We start from the raw sequence: 11151 nt of genomic DNA on the forward strand, positions 1-11151 counted from the left end.
TTTGCAGCATGTATATAAAACTACAGCTTGTGAAACTGGAACCCATGTAAACGTGTCCGTGGCTGCAGCTCCGAAGTACACAGAATTCAACACCCTGGACAAGGTCATAGCAAAAACGAACTTTTGAACGTTCTCTCAGGACAGTAGTTATATGAAAACTATGAGATGTGTATATTACTTATATATATATATATATATATATATATATATATATATATATATATATATATATATATATATATATATATATAAATGAACACACACACATCAATTGACACTATATTCCCAGTGGGAAGTGTTTTTCACTTACCCTCCAGTATATAATTAATTGATCTACTGTAAATGATTTGCCCTGACCTATAAATTAGACGGAAATCTGCTTTCGTGCAATTTGATTGAAATATGGCACACTTGTGTGCATACCTGATATTAGTACTGCTAACTCTTTCCCTGAACGAGCTACACAGCATTGGAACGGACCAGTACTCAACCTGTACGCTTCAAGGAAAGTTTGACACCGCCAGCCTCTTTGAGGATGGAGATATAGTTCTGGGTGGATTGTTTCCTATCCACTTCAGAGTAATTTCTGATTTTTCTTCGTTTGAGACTGAACCCAAGCCATCTACGTGCACTGAGTAAGTAAACACATTATTTACCGATTTGCAAACAGAATATTTATTACAGTAACATCATTAAACCACATTTGACTGTTTATGCGTGATTCAGTTGTGGAGTTTGCAATACTGGATATTAAATTGCAATTTAAATATTGTAGTAGTATTCTTACACTCTTAGAAAAAAAGGTTCTATCTAGAACCATTAAAGGTTCTTTGCACCGATGTCATAGGGGAACCTTTTTTTGGTTCTTCAAAGAACCTTGACAACATCCAAAGAACCATTTAAGAACCCTTTTTTATGTGAGTGTACATATGATTATTACTACTACGACTACTACTACTACTACTAACTACTAATAATAATAATAATAATAATAATAATAATAATAATAATAATAATAATAATAATAATAATAATAATAATGTACTAGTTTCAGCAGACGGGCATTTCGCTGGGTGCAAGGAATGATTTTTGCCATAAAGGAGATAAACAAAAGACAAGACCTTCTTCCAAATATAACTCTAGGTTACAGAATTATGGACAGCTGTGACCATACTGCTACTGCTCTGAAAAGTACCCTTATTCTCGTTAATGGACAAGATGAAGTAGCCAGTAATAATTACAGCTGTGCTGGAGTGGGGCGCCTCGCCTCCCCAGTCATCATTGGAGATGCTGGATCAGCTAGATCTGCAGCTGTCCTGAGAGCCATAGGAGTCTTTAGGGTCCCTTTGGTAAGATGTTACGTATTGTGATATAGTCAACATTGTCACAATTTTTTTTTTTGTTGTTTTTTGTTTTTGTTTTTGTTTTTTTTTGTTTTTTGTTTGTTTGTTTTTCTTGTTCTGCTAGAATAACGATTGTTACTAAATACATTTTGCAATCGGTAAAATGTTATATTAATTGGTATTTTTAAATCGACATTACATTATTATTATTATTAGGTTTTTGTTTTGTTTTTATCATTGGCAATCATTTTTAAAATATCATTATGACTTTACTCGACTGAATACTCCTGATATTGCTTCGCTTATCTCATCGTATTTGCTATCTTTACAGGTCAGTTATTTTTCTTCCTGCAGTTGTCTAAGTGATAAAAGTGAGTTTCCGACATTCATGAGAACTATTCCAAGTGATAACTTCCAGATAAAGGCAATAGTTAAACTCGTAAAGCATTTCAAATGGAACTGGGTTGGGTCAATTGGTACAAACACCGATTACGCCCGCTTTGCACTACAGCTTTTTGCTGAAGAAGCTAGCAGACTAAATGTCTGCCTTGCCTATACCAAACTCTATAATCGTGAATTCACCGAGGAAGACATTCTCGAGGTGGTTGACGTCATAAAAAGATCTTCTGCCAAAGTAATTCTGGGTTTTGTGGGTGAAGGCGAACTCATACCTATATTAAACGAACTTAAGCGCCAGAATATTACAGACATACAGTGGATAACAAGTGAAGCCTGGTCAACAGCAACTGCACTATGGACAGAATACCAGGACATGTTAATTGGGAGTATTGGATTTGCAATCCGCAAGGCAGAAATCCCTGGTCTTAAAGAATTTCTGGCGAGACTGCGAGTACAAGACGCATATAATTTTCCCTTAACGGCAGAATTGTGGGAAGAGATTTTTGACTGCAACTTGAATGGTTCATTAAATATTCACCCGTTATCGTCAAGAAATCCGTGCACTGGATTCGAGAGTCTAGAGAAAGTAAACGATACATATGTAGATGTCTCTCAACTAAGAGTCACCTATAATGTTTACAAGGCAGTTTATCTTATTGCCCATGCACTTCACAGCATTGGCTCATGCGTAAACGGCAACGGTCCCTTCCCGAACAAGATGTGTGGAGATTTGCAAAACGTAGTTCCATGGCAGGTAGGTGACTGAATAAAACATATAAAATGATATCCAAACAAGTTAGCGTACCACACACATCTACATAATCTATAGAATGGTTTACTGTTTTTCATTGCATTGTATTGACGCGCGTCTGTACGTAATGTGAGATTTTTAAGCTATGATATACACGGTAGGTGATTGTGTATCAATGATGATTATTACTGCTTGCGTTTCTTGAAGCTTTTGCATTACATGAAAGGCGTGAGCTTTACTATATTGGGAGAGGAAGTGAGCTTTGATGAAAACGGAGATCCAATTGCATCATATGATCTCGTGAACTGGCATGCAGGTTCTGATGGTTCGGTTCAGTTTGTGAAAGTTGGCCATTATGACGCATCTTTGGGCAACGAAAACGAACTGGTTATCGACGATTCGCTCATTCTTTGGCATGGACGTCAGCAGGTTAGTCCTCTTTCTCGTGATATTAAGAACTGTAGGGTTTTAGTCCACGTTTCAGACATGTATTGATTGTTAGGAAATGCAGCAGGGGCCACAGTACTGATTTTATGGTTTCCATTGGCTGTTGAGATTAGAATGCTATTTTCAAATACCGGTTCAAGGAGAGACAATCCACCTTGTAGATTTGGGGTTTAAAAAGAAAATGCATCTGTGTTTCAATTCGCTTTCGCATCGGCATGTCGCCAGCAATTATTTTCTTGTTGGAAAATCATATGGAAGGAACACATTGATTTAACCCTTTCATGTATGAAATATTACAAATACTTGAGAAAATAGTCTTGAACATATAATAAATATATTTTTTCATGTAACTGTTTTCTTTATTTATAATTTTCATTCTGATGAATTTAGCGGTTTCATCCATTTATGTGACAGGACAACACACACCCACACACACATACCCTTACAGTATATTATTGATCTTTAGGACACTGTCTTCACAAGTGTATATGCATACAAGAGAGAGAAGCACACAATTGCATTCTACTGGTCAAATTTCATAGCAAAGAAAAGGTTAGTCATTTCTTAAAACGTTTTATTTCAAATACAAACTAGCGGTTTATAGAAAAATATGTTTAATGTGTATTAATTAACTCTATGTCTTTATCAGGGTTGTCTATCAGTAATTGTTCCTTCATTCTCAGGTTTCCAATGCAGCTACTATGTTTTGCTTCTTTTTCAGAAAGCTTTTCTTTAGACGCTAATGTGTACATTTGTAAAATGCTTATGCAAGAATATTGAGTATTTTCTTTTTCTTTTCTTTTTCACAGGTCCCAAAATCTGTGTGCAGTGAAAGTTGTTCTCCGGGTTCAAGAAAGGCTCCTAGAAAGGGAGAGCCTGCTTGTTGCTTTGATTGTATACCATGTGCTGATGGGGAGATTAGCAATCAAACAGGTAATGTGTGTAAATAAATTGCCTGTGTCATTAATAGTTTGTGGACGACAAAGTAAAACCACCCCTCCTAAAACCTTGCTTCTTGTAATCCAATCTATAGCAGTAGATTGTCTGTGTACAGTACCTATAACTACAACCGTAGTTTCTAAACTAAATATGTATATTGCCTTTAAAGAGCCTAAATAGATAATACCAGAAATCAGAAACATAGGAGGTAACATACAGTACCATATGGTTAAATGCACCTTTTCTTCTACAGATTCTATAAACTGCATTACATGTGCAGTGGAGGACTGGCCCAATGAATCAAGAGACAGATGCCTCCCCAAAAATGTAGAGTTCTTGTCCTACCTTGATGTAATGGGAATAACGCTCACTGTGGTTTCAATATTTGGAGCCTGTGTTACCACTGCCATTGCGGGGGTGTTCCTGGTCTTTAGAAATACCCCTATAGTCCGTGCAAACAATATGGAACTCAGTTTTCTTCTGTTGCTTTTCCTTGCTCTGTGCTTCCTGTGTGCTCTCGCATTTATTGGTGAACCAACAAACGGGTCTTGCATGACCCGCCACACAGTGTTTGGAATCAGTTTTGCTTTATGTATCTCTTGCATTCTTGGAAAGACCGTGGTTGTTCTTATAGCTTTCAGGGCAACCCTCCCTGGCAGTAATGTCATGAAATGGTTTGGACCCATCCAGCAAAGAGCAAGTGTTTTCGTCTGCACAGCAGTACAAATTGTAATTTGCATCATATGGCTAACGACCAGCCCTCCATACACTGTACAAAACACCAGGTACCAAAGTGGCAAGATAATCCTGGAATGTGCAGTTGGGTCTGTCCTTGGGTTCTGGTGTGTGTTGGGATACATTGGATTCTTAGCTTGTATGTGCTTTGTTATGGCATTTTTAGCTAGGAAATTACCAGACAATTTCAATGAAGCGAAGTTTATTACTTTTAGCATGCTTATATTTTTTGCAGTCTGGATCACATTTATCCCAGCTTATGTAAGCACTCCAGGAAAGTACACAGTAGCAGTTGAAGTCTTTGCTATTCTAGCATCTGCGTTCGGACTGCTTTTGTGCATATTTGCACCCAAATGTTATATCATCTTGTTAAAACCTGAAAAAAATACTAAGAAGCATTTGATGGGTAGAGGCAATCAAAATACTAAGTAGGGATGTGAAAACCAAGAGATCTTGGTACAGTGGTGTGTTGTTTTTATTTTATCTGTATCAATTATAATTCATACACTTTCCTTAAAGAACAAGTATATAGACATATATTACTGTATTGTTGCTTGTAATAAAGACATTTATTGATTTCAACACAAACTGTCTATGTTTCTTTCCTCACACAGTAGAACTGTTTACTATTTATTTATAGAGTGCATCTTTAAAGTAAATGGTTGATATATGTTTCAGGCTGCCCCAATGCTTTTCATCCATGATTGTGTGGTGCTTCACTTATTCAAATGCTGCAGGAGAAGTACCGTACTGTAAGACATTTCTAAATGACACAACCAGCATCTTTCCAATGAAATGCAGTGACTGTGCTAGAATGGTTGTTTATTCAATGTGGTAACATGATCTTACAATGCATGCAATTCCATACTGGTTAAAAAATCTGAAACATTCACTCACTTCATTCAGGGGGGCATCCTGGAATAAACACTGCAGTACACAATGGAGTTTTTTTTTGTGAATTTAATTACATTTGCTTTTTAATTTAACGACATGTACAATAACTTTAAACGAGAATAGAGTAGAGTAGTGAACGAAATAAAATACAAGCCAAAATTGACACACATATATCTGTTTTGATCTGCTCTTTTCACTGTGATCTATGCAGTATTTTAGTTAGTATTATGACACTGTTTTCCACTGTGTGGCAATGATAAGGCAAGAGTAAAGTCTGTATTGTACAAACATAATCACTTATCTATAGTTGTGAAATGCAGATTTAGGTGAAGTGAAAAATCCAGCTCCTGCTTTATTTCCTGAGATAGAAGAATGTTCATAAATCCACTCAATACAATCTCACTTAATCTTTCTTAAAAAAAAAAAAAAAATTCCCTTGGAGAACAACACCACATTTTAATCCTATTACAGATCAGTGTTTGTATCCTACTAAAAGGCATTATTATAATACAGTTCACTTTACATGGTATCAAATGGTGTACAGAGCAGAATGAGGTAATGCAGATGCTTTACTTGGTTACCTGCCTCACCCACATTTCTCCCTCTCACTTGCTTCCTTTCCCCTACCTACATGAAGGTCAACCCCAGTACCGATACAGGAACTCTAATTATACAAATACAATCACACAGTCATTCCATTCATTTAAACCTGCAACTGAAAGTAGTGTAACTGATATAAATCTTTGTTTTTATAGGTAAGATATGTTATATGATCCAAAATGAAAACATACTAAAAGGTTTAAATTCGCTTTTCTGATGCTGTTTTCCCCATAAGGTGCTTCTTGGTATTTTTTTCTGGTTTCATTAAAATAATATAACATTTGGGGAAAAATAAACAGACCAGAAGCCCAAAGCTGGAAGACAAAATGGCAAAGATTTCAACTGCCACAGTATACTTTCCAGGGCTACTCACATAGGCAGGGATGAATGTGATCCACACGGCGAAGAAAATCAGCATGCTAAACGTGATGAATTTGGCTTCATTAAAGTTGTCGGGTAGTTTCCGTGCTAAGAACGCCAGCAAAAAGCACAAACAAGACAGGAAACCTATATACCCGAGAACAAGAGAGAAGGCCATCACAGATCCCACATCACATTCCAGAATGATCTTTGAACTTTGAAAGTTCATGGTTTTCACTGGGGAGGATGGTGATATTACTAACCACACAGTGCAAATCAGTACTTGAATTAAAGTACATAGAAAGATGACTGCTCTCTGCTGGGTAGGGCCAAACCATTTCATCATGTTACTGCCTGGATGATTGGCTTTGAATGCAAACAGCACAACTATGGTTTTCCCCAGAAGGCATGAAATGCAAAGAACAAACGCAATACCGAAAACAGTGTGGCGCAGCATGCAAGACCATGTAGTGGGCTGTCCTATGAAGGCAAGTGAGCAGAGAAAACACAGCACCAAGGAAACTAAAATGAGGAAGCTGAGCTCTGAGTTATTGGCCTTTACAATGGGTGTGTTTCTGTAATATGCAAAAACTGCTGCAATGGCAATGGTGAGGAAAGATCCTAGTAACGACACTGACATCAAAGTGATGCCCATGGTATCTGCAAAGGAGAGGTACTCCACTTCCTTAGGAATGCATTCATCCCTCTTTATGTTGGACCAAAATTCTGGCAGGCATTTAATGCATGTTATCGAATCTGTAATAGGAAAAAAAAAAAAAGAAAAGAAAGTGTAATTACAGACTAGTTTCACATACCCTAATTAACCCAAATTTTGGCTAAACCTGCCAAACCTTACCCAAACCTGCCACCGAATACATAAAACTACATTTAAATTCACATGCATAAATTCACATGCTATTATATATCTGTAAATGGTTTGAACAAGTTTTCTAAATGGCTGTAAATATACTCTAAAGCATAGCAAGGCAATGCCCTGCCTGTTTGTACCCCTTCAATCTCTTGGAAATGCAGTCTGTTACTAGCATTAATAAAGCCCCCAAAGACACCTTTCAAAAGTTTGTCTCAATTGCTTTTTATTCTCCCAGGTGAAGTATTGTAATCAACAAAGGAATCAATCCTCGCTGCAGGGTCTGAGATAAGTTGAGCTGTTACCGAACTGCTTTTTTTTCATAATAAGTTACAAGGCAGCTTCCTCTAGTCTTTCTACAAAACCCTTGCTATCAATGAGTTACAAACTACAATTGTAATTTCATTATTATACTTTTACTACCACACACAATGTAAAGGTGCACCATAAAAGTGATTATATGTCGATCTTAAAAGCATTAAGGCAAATAAGACAGTTTGGTATATAATAGATTGTCCACTTGATATTTAATTAACTGCTATTGTTGTTTTGTTTTTGTAATGGTGTTTCTCAGTTAACATATATTTTCTCCTTCCATTCAAAATGCAAGTTAATTGGAGTTCATTAAATACGTTAGTATATTCATTTTGCTCATCTTACCAGTCTGATTGCTAATCTCCCCATCTGCACAGAGTATACAGTCAAAGCAGCAAATAGGGAAGCCTGGCTTGATGCCCTTTCTGGTACCTGGGGGGCAGCTTTCACTGCACACTGACATCGGGACCTGGCAGAGGGTGAAAATGCAACCTGTTTTAATTAGCTGAGAAGCCTATGTGTTTTAAGGGTGTACACACAATGCAATGCGATCTTACTTGTCTCTTTTGGCCATTCCATATGATTGTTTCTTCATCAATTTTCAGCTTTGGGTTCTGATTCAAAATACTGTCAAACTTGCCCACTGTGACAAACTTAATTGAGCCGTCATTTGCTTCCTGCCAGTTGACCAGATCATAGACTGGCATTGGATCTCCATTCTCATCAAAGCTGGTCTCCTCTCCCAATGCGTTAGTAAACTGTACATTCTTTAGGTAGTGCAGAAGCTTTGAAGGAATAAGAAGGTGTAGTATCTAATATACAGTAATGCTTAACAGTAGTTTACTAACTAAAAGTGTTCTACAGCATACCACTACAGAGGCACAGCAGTGTAATACAGCATAGTAAATGTAAAGGCAAGGAACAGACAGAGGCAAAGCATAGTGTAAGAAAAGCAAGTTAGACAGCAAAATTGTTGCATACAGAGGATGTTACAGTTGTTTTTTTATTTTTTTTAATTTTTTGTAGCTTTGTTGGTATTGAACATTTCCATACCTGCCAAGGTTCAATGCTTGAAATGTTTGGGCAGGTTGCATTTGCAAATGGACCCTTGCCATTTTCACAAGCTCTCATGTTATGGAGAGAATGGGCAAGTGCATATACTGATTTGTAGACATTATATGATACTCTTAACTGGGTCACATCAGAGTATATGTTCTCTCTGGCAGCTAAATCTTCATGTCCAGTACACAATGGCTTGCTCTCATTCGTGTCATTATCTCTCTTTTGAAAAGAGCAGCCAAAGTTTTTCTCCCAAAACTCCAGGACGAAAGGGTTTTCATTGGCAGATGACGGATTCAGCTTGAGAAGAAATTTTTTAAGTCCTGGTATATCTGCCCTGCGTATTGCAAACCCTACAGACCCACCAAGGATTTGAAGGTATTCTGGGGAGGAAAGCAAGGCAGCAGTAACCCAGGCTTCACTCGCTATCCACTGAATCCCTGTCAGGTTCTGACGCAAAACTTCTTGAAACACAGCCTGTGCATCTTGTTCTACAGAAAACACTACCACCACCTTTGCGCTGGAGGCTTTAATGATCTTCACTATTTGTGAAATCTTTCCTGGAGCATGATTTTTAGGAATGCTTTCAGTAAAGGCAATGCAAGCCCCAAGCTGTCTGATTTGTTCATTCAATATTTGGACTCCTAATCGTCCATAGTCACCACTCCCTGCGACCGTGCCAATCCAGGTCCATCCGAAGTGTTTCACAAGTTGGGCTAATGCACTAACTTGAAAAAAATCACTTGGTATCGTCCTCAGAAATGCAGGATATTCCTCCTTGTTACTCAGACATGCACAGCTGGAAAAGTAGCTGATCTGAAAATAAAATAAACAGAACAGAAATAGGCAATATAATCATTACTACACTTTAATAGTGACACACATTATTTTGTTCATAAACACAATGCAGTCTGGACTGTGACTTTTCAATATAGAAATGATAGTTGCAACAGGTAACAAATAATTCTTTATTAAACATCAATGATATGATATTAGTGAGTAAGGATAGGCACAGTAGAACAAACACAAGGATGGAAGAATGGTTACCTGTGGCACTTTGAAAACCCCGAGCAATCGGGCTACCACAATAGATAACGTAGACCCTCCGTCTCCAATGACAGCCGGTACAGAAGGAGTACAGCTGGAGTCAGTGGCTGTCTCCTCCTGCCCATTCACCAGAGTGACCACAGCTCTCAGTGCATGGAAATGGGTGTTACAGGAGTCATAGATCTTATAACCCAGTTTTATGTCTGGCAGGAGCTGCTCATTCTTATTTATTTCTTCAATTGTGAAAATCATAGTTTGCATCCATCTAAAGGTCCGAAAATTCAATCTAAAAACACACATCAAATTACTCATGGTTTCACGACTACTTTTTAACTACTGATACCGATACAGAAAAAAACAAACAAAACATTTGTACATTTTTCTTCTTGCACGTGCAATATATATATATATATGATATATATATATATATATAGATATATATATATATATATATATATATATATATATATATAGTCATTAAGACTTAGTGATTCAAGGTGTTTCTAGAGTTTGTTAGTAACATATATAAATAGCCAGCATCAAATAATACCAAAACATATCACTACCCTACAAAGGTTTCACATAGTAAAAGCATGGCAGTGTAATAAAGGATAGTGAGAGCATGGTAATGCATAGGTAAACATTGTAAAGAGATATGTGGTCGAGCATATTATAAAGCATGGAAAACTGTGATAAACTATGGTAATTGCATATTATAACCATGGGAAAAGCATGGAGAAACTAACCTTACACAATTTACCTAGCAAACTTTTATAAATGCACCACTGCAAACTTTGTATAAGCATATTGTATAACTCCCTGACACCGGCCATATAAGCTAAGAGGTAATCCTGAACAGGCAACACAATCACAAAGGTTACACAAAGGTTATTTCATCTATTTGAATCTTACCCCGAACATCGTGTGGAATCAGGTTTAGAGATGAAAGACAGGTCTGGCTCCAGCACCATATCATGAACTGAGAACAGTCCCCCCAGAATAACATCCCCTTCTTTAACAGCTGCAGGCAAACCAAAGGCTCCTGCAAGTTTGCACACTGCATCCAGCTTTAGAGTGACTGGAGAAAATAAACAAGATAACAAACACACAGCAGAATAGAGACTCATTTTAGAGGCTATAGGAATAAAACTAGGATCTAACAGCGAGGTCCTTTATAAATTAGACACACTTCGATCAGTAAAGGGCTTTTTTTTTTCAGCATGTAACCTCAAGAGACTTGGAAGTAATTGTTCCACTGAGAATGTTATTGGAAGCAAATAAGATTTAGCTTATTTTTATATTAGTGACAGATAATAAACAAGTTGTTCACCCTCACTCACTGTTTTTTTTCTGTGCATTATAGCATGCAGTGTTTCAGAACGAGATCTCACACT

General features: G+C 37.2%; 2 protein-coding genes across 2 annotated transcripts; one reads left to right on the forward strand and one right to left on the reverse strand.

Moving 5' to 3' along the window:
* Positions 1–402: 402 nt before the first annotated feature.
* On the forward strand, positions 403–5129 carry LOC121322796 (extracellular calcium-sensing receptor-like). The gene is made up of 6 exons (XM_041263098.1): positions 403–635; positions 1049–1349; positions 1675–2496; positions 2701–2922; positions 3750–3873; positions 4133–5129. Exons 1-6 carry the CDS (start codon positions 403–405, stop codon positions 5044–5046), a joined length of 2616 nt encoding a protein of 871 aa, XP_041119032.1. The 3' UTR covers positions 5047–5129.
* A 1178-nt stretch (positions 5130–6307) lies between these two features.
* On the reverse strand, positions 6308–10875 carry LOC121323462 (extracellular calcium-sensing receptor-like). The gene is made up of 6 exons (XM_041264550.1): positions 10670–10875; positions 9758–10043; positions 8705–9526; positions 8209–8436; positions 7997–8120; positions 6308–7224 (listed from the first exon to the last, which is right to left on the reverse strand). The coding sequence occupies exons 1-6, from the start codon at positions 10726–10728 to the stop codon at positions 6308–6310; spliced, it is 2436 nt and encodes an 811-aa protein (XP_041120484.1). The 5' UTR covers positions 10729–10875.
* Positions 10876–11151: the final 276 nt, after the last annotated feature.

Source organism: Polyodon spathula, chromosome 11 (assembly GCF_017654505.1).
Source record: "Polyodon spathula isolate WHYD16114869_AA chromosome 11, ASM1765450v1, whole genome shotgun sequence".
In the NCBI taxonomy this organism is placed as follows: Eukaryota; Metazoa; Chordata; class Actinopteri; order Acipenseriformes; family Polyodontidae; genus Polyodon; species Polyodon spathula.